This window comes from Lactuca serriola, chromosome 9 (genome assembly GCF_051521515.1).
Source record: "Lactuca serriola cultivar US96UC23 chromosome 9, Lser_US96UC23_V15, whole genome shotgun sequence".
In the NCBI taxonomy this organism is placed as follows: domain Eukaryota; kingdom Viridiplantae; phylum Streptophyta; class Magnoliopsida; order Asterales; family Asteraceae; genus Lactuca; species Lactuca serriola.
The window spans coordinates 26261962-26278010 of NC_136416.1; the positions used below are offsets into that span (position 1 = coordinate 26261962).

The window sequence follows — 16049 nt, forward strand, 5'->3', positions numbered from 1 at the left end:
CTTCCTCAAGTAACACACATGAAAAATGTTATGAATTCCATTCAGTTCTTCTGGTAGTTCGAGTTTGTAAGCTTGGTTCCCAATCCTCTGAAGAACTTTAAACGGTCCAATAAACCTTGGACTTAACTTTCCCCTTTTACCAAATCTTATCAGTCCCTTCCACGGCGAGACTTTAAGTAAAACCGAATCTCCAACTTCAAAAGTCATCGGTCTTTGCTTTTTGTCAGCATAACTCTTTTGACGATCCTGAGCTGCTAACATTCTTTCCCTAATAATTTTCAACTTTTCAGCCGTTTGATGGACTATCTCCGGTCCCGTAATACATTCTGTGAAGACTTTCCAGTGCTTTCAGTTTTCTCCTTGATATTACCACTGCCACAAATCGTACCGCGATGAGCGAGTACTAACAGTGAAAGTGCTTTGATAACTGGTGTCGATACATTTTATTATGCTCCTCCTCGGTACCTCTATGATCGCTTGGAATATACAAGTTATGTATAATTAAGATGAATAAGACGATCGACTAAGTGACTCTGCCCCAAATCCACAACCAAACAAGGAACAGGAAGTAGAGCGGAATGACTCACTCTAATTCTGCAAAATCTTAGCTATGCACAACCCTGAGGTATATACTAAGCCATCATAGCTCCCATGTACGGATCTTTTAGTTCTCTTATGAATGTTGTGACTTGATCAGACGAGTAAGTTATTATAATTACTTTTAATATCCCCAGTTTTAACCTTATATTAAATATAATTTAAAATTATAAAGTAATTGTTTTATTTCGAAGACGTATTGCTGGTCTCTGGGGACTCTGGGGTAGTTTCTCCTGCGGTGATCATCAGAATTCGTCCATCTGTGCCTGAGTTCTTTGTCATCGGGAAGTCCCTCTTGTAGTGCCCTGTCTCTCCACAACCATAGCAGACCTGGTTTATTTATACTTTGGGGACTTGGGAGATCGGTGTTGTCGGTGCCTTGCAGAACCGGGCAGTGTGCCCCTTCCTGTGGCAATTCAGGCAATGCATTTCCCGACATACTCCGGTGTGGTGGTAATTACACTTTCCTTACTTTGGGAGAGTTCCAGCATATCAACTGGCAAGTGCTGGAATAGCAGATGTTGTTATGGCGTATGCAATCACCATTTGTTGCTCTTGCTAGGTTTCCTGGGTTGTTCGCTCCTTCCTCTTTTTCCCCGACTTTCGTTTATAGTCTCCTCCCGTCGATGGCTCGGGAACAAGGACCGCTACACCATGGAGGACTCCATGGTTAATGAGTCGTTAGGTCATGCGTTTGGTGCTATCGAAGGTTGTTGGTTTAGAAGACAGTACATCCCCTTGAATCGGGGTAGATAAACCCCATAGTTCTTGTTCCAGCTTTTGAACTTCGCCTCTTGGGCAGTATTCTTCCAACATCATCTCTTTCAGGTTCTCCCAACCTATCGCGTTAGCCACTGATAGGGTCAATGACTTAACATGGCTAGTCCACCATGTTAGGGCTCTGTCGGAGAAGGTGCAGGCAACAAACTTCACTTTTCTCCCTTCTGGGCACAGATAGATTTCGAAGACCAGATCTGTTTTCTCGAACCATCGCATCAGATCGATGACTCCTCCATTTCCTTTAAAGGATTTAGGCTTTCAGTTCATAAAGTCTTTGTACGAACACTCATGTAGGTGTCCGTGGGTAGCTCTGGGGTTGGTTAAGTGGGTACCGCTACCAGTTCCACTGGTACCACTTTCGTGGATGCGAGTTAGTGCAGCTGTTACTGCGGCTGTTACCGCTGCTTGGAGTGCAGCAGGGTCGAATTGTGGTGGTGGATTCTCTGTTGTGGTATCGACTACGTGCCTTATTGGTCTACTGTGAGGCATCTTTTGCTATAAAGAATACAAAGATGAAATGGAAATAAGTCTATAGCAGAGGTTTCAAGCCGAAAGCTGAAAGACTAAGTTACTCTAGTTCTGAATGCATTTGGTTCTGACTTTCATAGGGTTCTAGAAACAATTCATAAAAAGGAGTCTATATAAAATAAACTTTATGAATCATAAGTGGCTATCCTTGAATGAATTTCTGTGAATTGAATAACTGATATTGGCTGCATGAAAATAAATAATTCTAACATATAGTGTGAGTAGTGTAATCACTAGCTCACGAATTCAATTAAGGTAATTATTTATTAGTGTGACGCATAAGACGTTTTAGTTTCTTTGGCTGATTACTTCTTGGAAATCTATTTTTGAATCTCTTCTTGTTTCTCCTTGACTCCTCTACTGACTGCTATGATGGAGTGGTTACATCTATCAGGTTTTGTCATACGAGAATGGAAGTGTCTAAAGAATCTATGAGATTTAAGTGTAACATTATGGGGCAACCCTTACCGCGTCCTCCTATAATTGAACAATGCAAACAAGTCGTATATAATTTAAGATTAAATAGACCTTCGAATAAGTGATCCTACTCCAAAACCACAACCAAACAAGGAACAGGCAGTGAAGCATAGATCACAAATTCTAAGTCTATAAAATCTCAACTATATAAGACCTTGGAAGTATACACTCCGGAATCATAGACCTACCATAAGGGTCTTTTAAATTCTCACATAAGTTATTTATAGCGCCTAAAATACTCCTATAGTATTTTAATGTAATGAACTTGGTATGTTTTAAACTTGTTATCTTGTAGTATCATAAAAAACTCCCATAGTATTTTAACTTTTTGTTCTGATGTAGAAATCTCTTGAATAGTGTTAGGTAAGTTTTAAGACTGTTGCAACACCACATCACTCCCAAACACATGTCGGTCATTTCTCAAATGAATATAGTTGATCAGGCTATATTGATCTCAGATATGATTACATAACTATCCGTCTTTGAGCGCAGTGTTCAACATTTAAATACTTCTGTTTTATTCTTCTTGTGATACTTGTTCTAGTATCTATATATGTATAAGCATGTATGTATACTTTTATAAAATTTTGTTATCTTCTTAAAATATATGACTATTCAGAGCACTTAGGCCCCATTGTATTTATAGTTGTATATATTATATATGTTGATATACTTAGTTCACTATAAACAATGCTCGGATACCAATATGTCACACCCCCAAACCGGAACAGCGGAAATGTTTGGGGGCAGAGGACGTCATATTTAGTATCACAAAACATGTATCATAGTAATCATAGTAACAAACAACCATTGTATTAATATTGAAGTGTTTACAAAGTAGTGATTCGCAAAAGATTGATTCCAAAGTAGTTTCTTGAGAATACAAGTTATTTTGAAAGAGTAGATCAACATTTAATCTGGTGAGTTAATAAGTATTTTACTGGTGTAACGTATGTTGTAAGTTCTTTTTAGAAAAGTTCGCATGTGATGAAAGATAAGTAAAAACGACTCTACAATTCCTTCTATGAGTACTAAATGGATACAAGTTATATACAATCCAGATCAAACAGACAATCGGTTGTGTGAATCCGCCCTAAGCCCACAACCAAACAAGGAATAGGGAATGAGGCGGAAGTCATACATCCCATTGTTTGTTAGATCTTCACTGTATATATAACCCTGGTGTATTCATTTAGTACTTATGGAGTTAAATGTAATAGTTCCTTTATTTGATGAAAACATTCTTTAAGAAAAACTAGGGGTGTAAGTGAGCTGAGCTACTCGTGAGCTACCCGGGATCAACTCGTTAAAAGCTCGACTCGAGATCGAATTAATTGAGCCTGAGCCGAGCTCGAGCCTAAATATGAGGCTCGTTTAATAAACGAGCTCGATCCGAGCTTCAATTAATGGGCTTGCGAGCCTAAACTGTCACACCCCAAAACCAAGAACGGCGGAAACGTTCTGGGGCGGAGGACGTCATGTAAAGTATCACAACAATGCAAAGTAGTAAACAAGCAACAACATCATCCATTGCATTAATAGTACAATTTTAAGTACAAGTGTGTTCTTTCATAGAATAAAACAAAATAATGAATAATCAAAATAAAAGACAAGTCTTGACTGCTCCGTCTTCACAAAACTTGGTCATCGTACCTGTCTACTGGTGACCTGAGAATACAAGTTATTTTCAAAGCGAGAATCAGCATAAAGTTGGTGAATTCATAAGTATTTTAGTGTCATTGATTTGTAAAAACTTGTAATTAAAGACTTGTAATTGTTTTGAGGAAAAGTTTGTATAAGTATGAAAACCCTAGAAAATCCCATATTTCCTACTAGTATAAAAAGTAGTCTTCTACCAAGACTCGACTGTTTTAAAGGTTTGAACCTCTACATAAGTGAAGGTTTTTCCCTTGTACAACTATTACTATTCAAATCTAGTCTACCTCATCGATTATGTGAATATGACACAAAATAAAGGTAATAAGAAAAAGAATATAATTATTGAAATCGTATCCTTTTTGCACTAGGATATTCACGGCGTGGCAACTCGCTGAATAGTACAACCATAGACACCCGTCGATGTACATTTTTCCACTGTAGCTAACAGCCGGGTGTGGAATGGTAAGTCCCGTAACGTATGTAATAGTATCTAAGTAATAGTATCTATGAAATAGTATCTATGTAACAGTATCTCTGTAATAGTATCTATGTAATAGTATTTAATAACATCTCTTCATATTATATGTAATAGTATCTCTTCATATAGTATGTAATAGTATCTCTTCATATAGTATGTAATAGTATCTCTTCATATAATACGTAATGTATTAGTATAGACTCATGAATGAACTGACTCTTGTTTGATTTCCTTGTACTTGGAATAGTAAGTAGTATCTCCTAACTATACCTATTATAGTTACTAGTAATGTACGTGTATAACCGAAAGTATGCCTTTGCTACCCAAAGGTACTGAATTGACTGATAGAACTTTTATGACTATATATGTGTACATAATGTATAACTAATATTTAGACGACATTCAGACAATTAACCGATACCCTAAGGCCGCATCCAAACAAGGAAAAGGAATTAAAGCGAGCTAGTAGTCCTAAGTCCTTTAAACATTACTTATATAACTATACATATATAGGCATGCATTTGACAATATAAAAGTAAAAAAGAAGTTTTGTAAAATGTAACGCCCGTAAATCAGGGCTAGTCAATTGAGAGATAATAGGGGTCGAAAATGACTTTTCGACAAAAGATTATTTAGAATAAATAATATTAACCAAGATTTAGAATATGTCTCAAGGGTTCCGTACATATAAAGAACGTCAAAATCCGAGTTATAACGAAGAAGTTATGGCCTGTCGAAGTTTTACGGCAAAACCGGCACGACACGGCGCGACGTAAATAGTGAAGTTATGATAGAAGACTTTTTGGACTTGGTGATATAAAAAAAGTCGTAGAATATGTTAACTTGAGAGCGTCCATAAAAAGAATGCCCAAATCTGACTACGTATGAGGAGTTATGATTTTTCTAAGATTTGGCTTAATAGTGCACGACCCGAAACTCAAATTTTAGTTCGAGCGGTTTTTGGCCTACGCGACCTAAATGAGAGTTGAAGATCTCATTAATAGGAACTCAAAGGTAAAAATATAGACGAAAACAGAGTCCCTATGAAGGAGTTACGAATTCTTCGCGGTCATTTAACAGTCTAATCTCCTCCTACTGTTAAATTTATGATCGGTCGAGAATTGGCCGACGGAGTCAAAATGAAAGTTGTAGATATTATTTATACCTACACATGGATATAAAGAACGTCAAAAACGGAGATCGTATGCGAAATATATGGACGAAGCTTAGTCTCTACTCTTCGAGCGCGGCGAATTCGATACAGTTTTGTAAATATGAGATAGAATGAGAATTAGCCAAAAGTGTCTAAATGAAAGTTGTAGTACTCATAAATACCAACACGTGGATATAAATAACGTTGAAAACGAAGCTCGTATGCAAAAGATATGGACGAAGCTTAGTCCCTACTTTTCGAGCGCGGCGAATTCGAATACAGTTTTGTAAATCTGAGATACAATAAGAATTAGCCGACATGTTCTAAATGAAAGTTGTAGTACTTGTAAATACCAACGCGTGGATATAAATAACGTAGAAAACGGAGCTCGTACACGGAAGATACGGACGAAGCTTGGAGGCTACTTTACTATAAAATTCCTATAAATAAGAGATGAACTCTTCATAATTTCTTCACACCATATGCCTTTCTTTCTCTCTCTAACTTCTCTATAACCTCCCTAAACCCCTCCCAAGTCTAGGGAACCTCCCTAGCATGAGAAGAAAGCCCCGGAGTGCCCGGCGGCCCCGAGAAGAAAAGCTTTCGGCTCGGAAACGCTACTCCAGCGAAGCCCGGTTTTTTTAATAAAAAACCCACTGTAAGTGAGCTATGCCAATACTATAATTAATATAGCTTTTATTTAATTATAGTAACATTATTAGGACCTTAAAATAATTATTTGGGCTATTATTATGAGTTATATTGAGTGTTATTTAACGCTTATATAATAGTAATAATAGCTAGACTATTAATTAGTCGCGGTTACCGCCAGAGTTTATCGCCGTAAACTCCATCTCATGGAGTTTATGGCATTACTTTTGATGTTAGGACTTTAGTGGAGGTTTTCTAACACTTGATCCTTAAGTGTAGTCGACTCGGAATACTAATACGGACTTTAAATTGGGCTAAAAGATGGCGGAAATGAATTTGATTTTCAAATGAAGTTATAGACTGCTGAAATTATATATATGAAATATTCGGGTCCTCATAGGTTTTGTCGAGGAAAATTGTTTTGAGATAACGAAGCGTTCTCTGAGTTCGAAATCACCACCTAATCAAGTGAGTGCATAGTCCCTTTCATGAACATGATTTTAATACAAGTATTGATTGAAATATTAATTATATGTTTATGTGCGAGTTAATTGATGTTGCCTGAAATACGTGTTAAAGAACATACCTGATTATACATCATGATTTAGGATAAAGAGTAAACCTAAATTAATTATGAGGTATATTGGGTAGTATTTTCTTACGAGTACGAGTGAGTTATACTCAGGGAATAGAACTTTAGTATATGTCATTAATCCGGGAGCATGGATTAGACATAGTCATTGTCCCTAGTCCGAGAGTATGGATTGGACATAGCCAACTGTCATTAATCCGGGAGTATGGATTAAGACATAGTCAATTGTCCTTAGTTCAGGAGTATGGATTAAGACATAGCCAGTCGTCCTCAGTCTGGGAGTATAGATAGGACATAGTCATTCGTCGTTAATCCGGGAGAATGGATTTACACATATATACTTGTCCCTAATCCGATAGTATGGAATGGGCACAATTATTAATCCGAGAGTAGGGGTTAAGTAAGAGGTAAAATTTAAGGTCCGAGAGTATGGATAGTCTCGTTGTAAGGATTAACGGGGTGGGGTAAGAGTTGCGTGTATATATATATATATATATATATATATATATATATATATATATATATATATATATATATATGAAATTGTATATTTTGTGAGTTCTAAATTATATATATGATATAACATTGTGGGATTGAAATCCCTATGTACTCACCAGGTTTCCCAACCTGACCCACTCCAGTTTATTTCTAAACGTTTGATTACGGTATTAGAACTGGCATATAACTTTTCGTTGTGACAAGGAGATCTATACGTCTATCGTAAATAAGATCTTTCCTATCTTAAAATTCTCGCCTCGGTACACCGAACGTCTGCTTGGGTGTACAAAAAGTCATGGTGAGGACAGACTAGGAAATATCCAAGGAAGATGACAACCTGAGCCTAAGAATGTGATGGGTCATGCATCGGTCATTGCGCCTACACCCAAACCTATCTCAATGGCAGAAGTTTAGGAAGTGATGTGAACCATGATAGACTGAGAAAATAGAGGAAATGAGATGGCTTATGATAGTGAATGATACCTATCGAAAGATATCATAAGAGGGGTATCTTGCCTTTAGGATACGTCTGATAAAATAGCAGTACGTCTAGAGAAGTACGGTACATCTGAATGTACACATTTGATTGGCGGGATGATAGAATGATAGGTGTAATTCCTAAAGTTTTCCTATCATCTGGGATTTCCATCACCAACTGAGTTGAAGCAGAATTGACGATTGAAGATTGTTAGGTGCATTTCATGCATTCATTTTGTAGTTTTAGTTCATAAAAGTGCATTGCATTTAGGTTTAAACTCATGCATTTTGCATATTTTTCGGGATTTTTCATAATGCAATTCCATTCACACACTTTTATGATATTTTAGGGACTTTTGAAGGTTGGATCTTGATGTAGGAAGTTAAAAAGAGTTGGAGACAAAGTTTCAGAAGTTTTGGAACATTGAAGAGAGAGATAATGAAGAAATAAAGAATTTGGCTTCACAGGAATTTACACGGGCCGTGTAAATGATAGCTTATAGTTTACACGGGCTGTGTAAATGCATATGCAAGAACATTCTACGTTTCTTGTTTACACGGTCGTGTAAATGGCACCCTTTAATTTACATGGGCCGTGTAAACGTCTCGACAATTTTTAAAGTAGTTTTACTCCCATTTAATTTAGAGAATCAGTTGGGTCAGAAGTTAAGTCGTATTTTGGGTAGAGAGAAAGCGATTTTCAAAGCTTTTGGAAGTAGATTAACACTTGGAAACACTTTAATTTCCTTTTTGTAAGTCAATTTGAAGTTTAAACTTGTTTGATTTGTAGTTTAACCTAGACATGTGTGGTTGATTTCATTATCATTTCCGAATCTGAATTCTTAAGTATGTGTTGTTAGGTTGTAACTTGAACTTGATTTGTGTTTAACATCTAGTAATCTTTGATTTGATCTTAATCATGTGTTTGGTTTATTCTCTTTTTTCACTTGATCATTGAATTAGGGTTTTTATCAATCTAGTTAATCAAATTGTAAAATTCGTATATGTTTTATGATTTGATGTTAGTAAGATGCACTTAATTGATTGTAATTGAATCATACTAAGTGTAATCAAAGATGAAATGTTCATAATCCCAAGCTTATGAGGAATATTGAATATTGTTGGTAATTGTTGCAAGAACTTAAAGTCATTTAATGATTTAATGAAAGAGCTTATTTGAATTAAATCAATTAAATGAAGTTTTATTTGAAGAACATGTTTTGAATAAAACAATTTTTGTCAACTTAGATATTAGAGTTTATTAGTATCTAAATCACCAACCTAGATAGAACATAATCATATTCATTTTGCATCTTTCAATATAATACATGTATAAGAATCGGAATCGGAAATGTATTTCTTTTACTAAATTCTGTTAACAATCTTGTTTATTTATGAAGTTTAAATCTAGTTCAAACACAATCCCCCATTTTAATATTATTTGTATTATGTGAAAATATGGCAAGAAAAGAAGTCCTGTACTCCTGTGGACCGACCATGTATCTTTAGTACAAGAAATAGCAGTGACTTGAATTTTATTAATATTCTTTATCCCATTATTTGTTGGTTTGACAACCAAACAAATTGGCGCCGTTGCCGGGGATACGGTAGTACTAATTGTTTATGCCAAGATCTTTTCACACAGGTACACCTTTACCAGTTGATTTGGAGATAGAGAAATATGCTAAACAAAGAAGGAAGCAAGCCATACTTTTAAAGAAACAACAACAATCCGGAGCTTCTTCATCAAATCCATCAACCCCATCTTCACCTTTACCCGAATCTGAAACCATTATCCCTACTCCTACCATGGGAGACAACCATGACCAAAATCCTCCACCACCACCACCTGAACAAACCTTTAGATAATGGGCCACTAAAGATGTCACCCAACAACCTTTGTGCATAAATTACCCTACAACAATCAACTTTGGACTCAAGTCTGGACTCATCCATTTGTTACCCTCATTCCGTGGTCTTGAGAATGAAGACCCACATAAATTCCTTAAGGAATTTCATGTTGTTTGTGTGGTTATAAAGCTTACATGAAGTCACAGAAGATCAAATCAAGTTAAGGGCATTCCCCTTTTCTTTACAAGATTCAACTAAGGAGTGGTTGTATGACTTACCACCGGAGTCAGTCACAACATGGAATGAACTTGCATAGATGTTTCTGGATAAATATTTTCCAAAAATGAGAGCTTCAGCTTTACGGAGAGAGATAATTGGTATCAAGCAACAAAAAAGAGAAGCCTTGCATACTTATTGGGAACGGTTTAAGAAATTGTGCTCAAGATGTCCACAACATGGGATTACCAAATATCAGTTGTTGCAGTATTTTTGTGAAGGAATGTCATCTTGGGATAGGAGATTACTCGATGCATCAAGTGGTGGATCTATAGCTGATAAGACTCCAACATAAATTAGAGTTCTTATCAAGAACATGGAAGAAGAGTCCAAGCATACAGACCAAGAAGAAGAATGGTACAGTGATGTACCAAGAGGAGTGAAAGAAATTTCTACCCCAAAAATTGAAAGTCAACTTTCTGAGTTGACTAAAGTAGTGATGATGCTTGCAAAGGACAAGGGTGTGCAACCACCAACAGTTAGACCTTGTGGTATTTGTACACAAGTTGGACATCCCACTGATATGTGCCCCATGTTACAAGAAGATGTAGAGCCAGTTCAAGCTATGGGATTTTCAAGTCAACAACAAGGAAACTTCCAACCAAGAAGCAATCCAAATTGGCATCAACTTAATGCCAATTTTCAGCCAAGACCACCACCTTATCAACCGAGACCCCCATTTCAAAATCAAATGCATCACCAACAAAGTTATCAACCACATTTCCAGCCAACTCAACCTCCTCATCAATCTCAATTCCAACCTCAAAACATGCATCAAGGAAGTAGTTCAAGTGGATCAGGAATGTCTTTGGAAGACATTGTTAAGAGTTTAGCCACAAGTACTCAAACATTTCAAAATGAGACCAAGGCGAGCATTAAGACTTTAGAGCAACAAATGACTCAACTTGCCACTTCTGTGAGTAAATTGGAGTCACAAGGCAAACTACCCGCACAAACTGAGAAGAATCCAAAACATAGTGCATGTGCCATCACTTTGAGGAATGGCAAAGAATATGAAGGTCCTAAAATGATTGAAGAAGAAGAAGAGATGGAGCTAGAGAAAGAAGAAGAAAAGTCAAAAACACCCTCAAAGCAAGTTCCTATTGAAGCAAAATTCACTCCTCCTCCATTTCCTTCAATATTAAGCAAGTCAAAGCGTGAAAGGGAAGACAATGAAATCATGGAGATGTCCAGGAAGGTTGAGGTAAATATTCCTCGTATTGATGCCATCAAGCAAGTCCCAAGATATGCTAAATTCCTTAAGGAATTATGCACATCTAAGAAAATACTGAAAGGGAATGAAACTGTCAAAGTGGGTGAAAATGTGTCAGCAGTGTTACAGAAAAGACTACCTCAAAAATGTAAGGATCCAAGTGTTTTCACGGTTCCTTGCAAGTTAGGTAATCTTCATGTTCCACGGGCTATGCTAGACCTTGGAGCTTCTATCAATGTTTTGCCATATTCCATTTTTAAAACTTTAAATATTGGCACATTGAAGAAGACCGGGGTAATCATTCAATTGGCTGATAGATCTTTAGTACATCCCAAAGGTGTGCTAGAAGATGTATTAGTCCAAGTGAATGAATTAGTGTTTCCAGCAGATTTTTATGTCCTTGACATGGATGATGATGACTCACTAAATTTGAGTTCAATTCTCCTAGGAAGACCCTTTTTGAAAATAGTCAGGACAAAAATTGATGTTTATGATGGTACATAATCCATGGAGTTTGATGTAGAGGTGATAAATTTCAATATCTATGATTCTATGAGATATCCAAGTGATATTTCATCTTTGAATTTTGTGTATGTCATCGAACCATTGACAGAGGAGTGTTTTGATTTGTCTAATCTTGATGTGTTAGCTCTTATTTTAGACAGGAATCTTAAAAAGGAAAGAGTGGAAAAACTTGCTAATCAATTTACAATTGATCAAGAGATTATGGAGGCGGTGTCTTGCATGGATGAGAAGAAGAAAATGAGGTTTGATGTTCCAAAGCTGAAAATACCAATGTCTAATGAGAAACTTGTTCCTTCTATTGTGAAGGCACCAGAATTGGAGCTCAAAACTTTACCCGATCATCTCAAGTACGCATATCTTGGAGACAAAGAAACTTTGCCAGTGATCATCTCCACCAAGTTGTCAATAAAAGAAGAAGAAGAGCTTGTCACCACTTTGAAGGAGTATAAGGAAGCCATTGGGTGGACTATAGCCGACATCAAAGGGCTAAGTCCTTCACTTTGCATGCACAAAATCCTTATGGAAGAAGATTACAAGCCTTCCCGAGAAGCTCAAAGGCGTTTGAATCCTCCAATGATGGAGGTTGTGAAAAAGGAGATTTTGAAGTTGTTGAATGCAGGGATGATCTACCCTATATCAGATAGCAAGTGGGTAAGTCCGGTCCAAGTTGTGCCTAAGAAGACAGGTATTACCTTTACAAAGTATGACCAAGGTGAGTTAGTCCCCACCCGTGTGCAAAACGGGTGGAGAGTTTGCATTGATTATAGAAGACTGAATTCCTCAAACCAGAAAGACCATTTCCCACTTCTCTTCATTGATCAAATGTTGGAAAGGTTAGCAGGAAAAACACATTATTGTTTCTTGGGTGGGTATTCCAGTTTCCATCAAATACCCGTTGCACCCGAGCACCAAGAAAAAACTACTTTCACATGTCCCTTCGGAACATTTGCATATAGGAGAATGCCTTTTGGACTTTGCAATGCTCCAACCACTTTTCAAAGGTGCATGGTAAGTATTTTTTCAGAATTTGTTGAGGAAATCATTGAAGTTTTTATGGATGACTTCACAGTTTATGGTAATTCTTTTCATGAGTGTTTGGGTAATTTGAAAAAGATTTTGCAAAGATGTACTGAGACCAATCTTGTTTTGAATTATGAAAAGTGTCACTTTATGGTTGACAAAGGTCTCATACTAGGTCATATTGTGTCTTCTAAGGGTCTAGAAGTGGACAAAGCAAAAATAGATGTCATAAAATCTTCACCTTATCCCACTTGTGTTCATGAGGTACGCTCATTTCTTGGTCATGCAGGATTTTATAGAAGGTTTATCAAAGATTTTTCCAAGATATCTCGTCCTATGTGTGAGCTCCTACAAAAAGATGCAGAATTCGAATTTTCCAAAGAGTGCAAGCAAGCTTTTGATCAGTTGAAAGAGTTGTTGATAACAACACCAATACTTCAATCACCGGATTGGAGTTTGCCTTTTGAAATCATGTGTGATGCCAGCAATCATGCAGTTGGTGCAGTGTTAGGGCAAAGAAAAGATCGTGTTCCCAACACTACAAGAAATATACCCTTTAATGACGCGCAAACAATGACACTCGCTGATTTACGATACGCTTTTTCTGTGTGTCCTAAAAATATTGTTAGTTTTTAGAAATATGAAGGGTAGTGGACGTGCATTTTTGCGTACCCTGAAATTGGTGTCCAATAGAAAAAATTTACAAACACGGAGGGCACCTATGTTAAACGGGTATCGTGTAAGAATGTCGTTTTATATTTTTTTTGGGTGAAATGCGCCTCCATCCTTTAATAAAAGGTGGGAAATGAAATCCCAAAAAATTCAAAACCCCACTTGTTCTCCAATCATCTCCCTTTCATCTTTTTGATGTTGATGTTATCAAAGTGATGCATCTCCTCCTTCTGATGTAAAATCCTCTATCGAAGAAACCCTATTAGCACTGTGCAGTTATGAATCTTTCTCCCTTTCAGATTTTTGGTGCTCTGCAACCATGATACCAACTACAAACAACAATGAGCCCTAGATCATATTCAATACTCATCCATCCCCTATTCACCACTTGCTACCAGCTATTAGCATTTTTACGGACTCCAAGCTCTAAATTAGGGTTTACTTTGGCGGTAATTTCAACTTTTCTTACACCAGCATCCCAACTCTTCGGTCCTAAATCCCCCGTTGCTACTCCGCCTCTTTTCTTCGGGATCTACTGCTCTTCGAAGCTCGACTCCACTTCACTCTTCATAACTCAATCACCCTTCCAAAATATCAATTCTCACATACGTCTCTCCTTTCCTTCTAAACGAACTTACACTCTTATAGTCGCCATGGACGGTACAGGGAAGGTATATAAACATGTTTTTTTTTTCATTTTAGATATTTTTTATGTACTATCAGATCTATTGGTTGATATATCACAAACTTACTTTGTCTGCTTATAACACGATTTTGTATGGTTGTTTCCTTGAACAAGAATCAGTTACTGATACACACAAGTTGCTCGACATAATGTCTCTGTTAGGTGTTCACCCCGATGAGACCACTTTTGGCTATCTTGTCTATCTATATGCAACAAAAGAACTCGAGCACAAGATGATTGAACTACAAGACTTGGTATCTAGGTTCAATTTGCCCAATAAATCCATTTTTATTAGTAATCTGCTCAGGACGTTATATGAATCTTTCTGGACAAAAACATCATTATAATATATCAACATCATTTGTAACCTCACTTTTTTCACAAGACAAACTTTTTTGACTCTAAAAGTATTGGAGATTTGACTAGTCGGTTAGGATCAGATTGTCACGGGAAACTATAACTAGATTGGATGAGAGTACTTCTTACTGTTGGTGGTGGGAACTGGGAAGTTCCATCCCTAGCATCAATGTCTGATTCTGCGATTCTTAATGCATTTGTTTGTATTGTTTATAATTATTAATCCTGCTCTTTACACTTGCTGACTCTGATGAACTACCAATTTTGACATTACGTAAATTTTAAGAACAGACCATGAATATGTGCCTTATGTATTGTATACGATTGTGATGTTTTTATTCATGATTTGTTTATGAATGTAGGGTGTGATCGAATGTTCTTCAGCGAGATAATGAAAGAAGATTTTGATATAATGGGGTGTATTAGCTCTAGAGTCAGACATCTTGGCCAACTTAATTGCAAAACTCGTATGCTAAGACAGTTACTACACTTGTTTCAATGTTTCAAAAATGATCAACAAGCACTTGTACTAGAAGGGCAGATGTTAATCAAATATGTTATCATGAATGCTATAGCTCTTAGGAAAATTCTTAAGAAATACGACAAAGTAAGCAAATATCCTATTCTTTCTTTAGATTGCTGTTTTTTCTTTTCTTTTTGGATTGACGTGTTGCGATTATGATTTATGTTTGTTTTTCAGGTGCACAACTCTGTAAGTGGCGTGAACTTTAGGTCTAAGCTTCAGGCTGAACACTTGGAGATCTTACAATCACCATGGTTGATTGAACTGGTGGCTTTTTATATGAATTTCAGTGAATCAAATGAAAATATCTGCTATGAGCTTTGTAGTTATTTCTCTTGTGATCTCAGCGTTATAATTTCAAAACTTGTATTGAAATTGGTGCTTCCAGATTATGTAGTTCTGGAATACAGTCTAACTTGTGCTCTATGCTTGGTATGACTGACTATATATCGAAATTATGAAAAGTTCATAGCTTAAGATTACATAAATTGTAAAACGCTTTTACTCTTGATCCTCAGCTACTGTTTTTCATCCATACGCGTTGAGCCGTGGACATATCTTTTGCATGATGTGTGCTTGTTCATCAGGATTTGTTTTGATGTTTAAAGGGGTGAAATCTGCAAGCCAAAGATGAAGTATTTGGTAATGCAGGACGCATAACTGAACTAGATTTACTTCTAAAACAAAGGTAAACAAGCAGCATATTTTATTGCAATAAACTCTTGACATATTTACATTTTAAATGAATCTTACTGAGCATTAATGTGGCATTTGTAGGTTTAGAAAAGAATGGGAGGAAAGACTTACTGAACATTGATGTGGCCGAGGGTAATTATGTCAATGCAATAGATGGTTTGAATAATAATAATAATAATTATACCTGAAGTAGGGTGACTGCGATTGTGTAAATTTGAGTTCCGTTTTAAGTTTTAAAATTTTAAATAACAATAATACCTGAAGTAGGGTGACTGCGATTTTATACTGAGCACTAATTGTGGCTTGTGCCTTTACATCAGCTCCACGAGAATTGTCATTTG

At 36.6% G+C, this 16049-nt stretch overlaps 1 protein-coding gene and 1 pseudogene across 1 annotated transcript; both read left to right on the forward strand.

Moving 5' to 3' along the window:
- Positions 1–10333: 10333 nt before the first annotated feature.
- Positions 10334–11734, forward strand: LOC145075455 (uncharacterized). Its single transcript, XM_079021699.1, has 2 exons — positions 10334–11036; positions 11127–11734. Exons 1-2 carry the CDS (start codon positions 10334–10336, stop codon positions 11732–11734), a joined length of 1311 nt encoding a protein of 436 aa, XP_078877825.1.
- Positions 11735–14100: 2366 nt separating this feature from the next.
- LOC145075456 (putative E3 ubiquitin-protein ligase BAH1-like 1) lies at positions 14101–15829 on the forward strand (annotated as a pseudogene).
- The last annotated feature ends 220 nt before the right edge of the window (positions 15830–16049 follow it).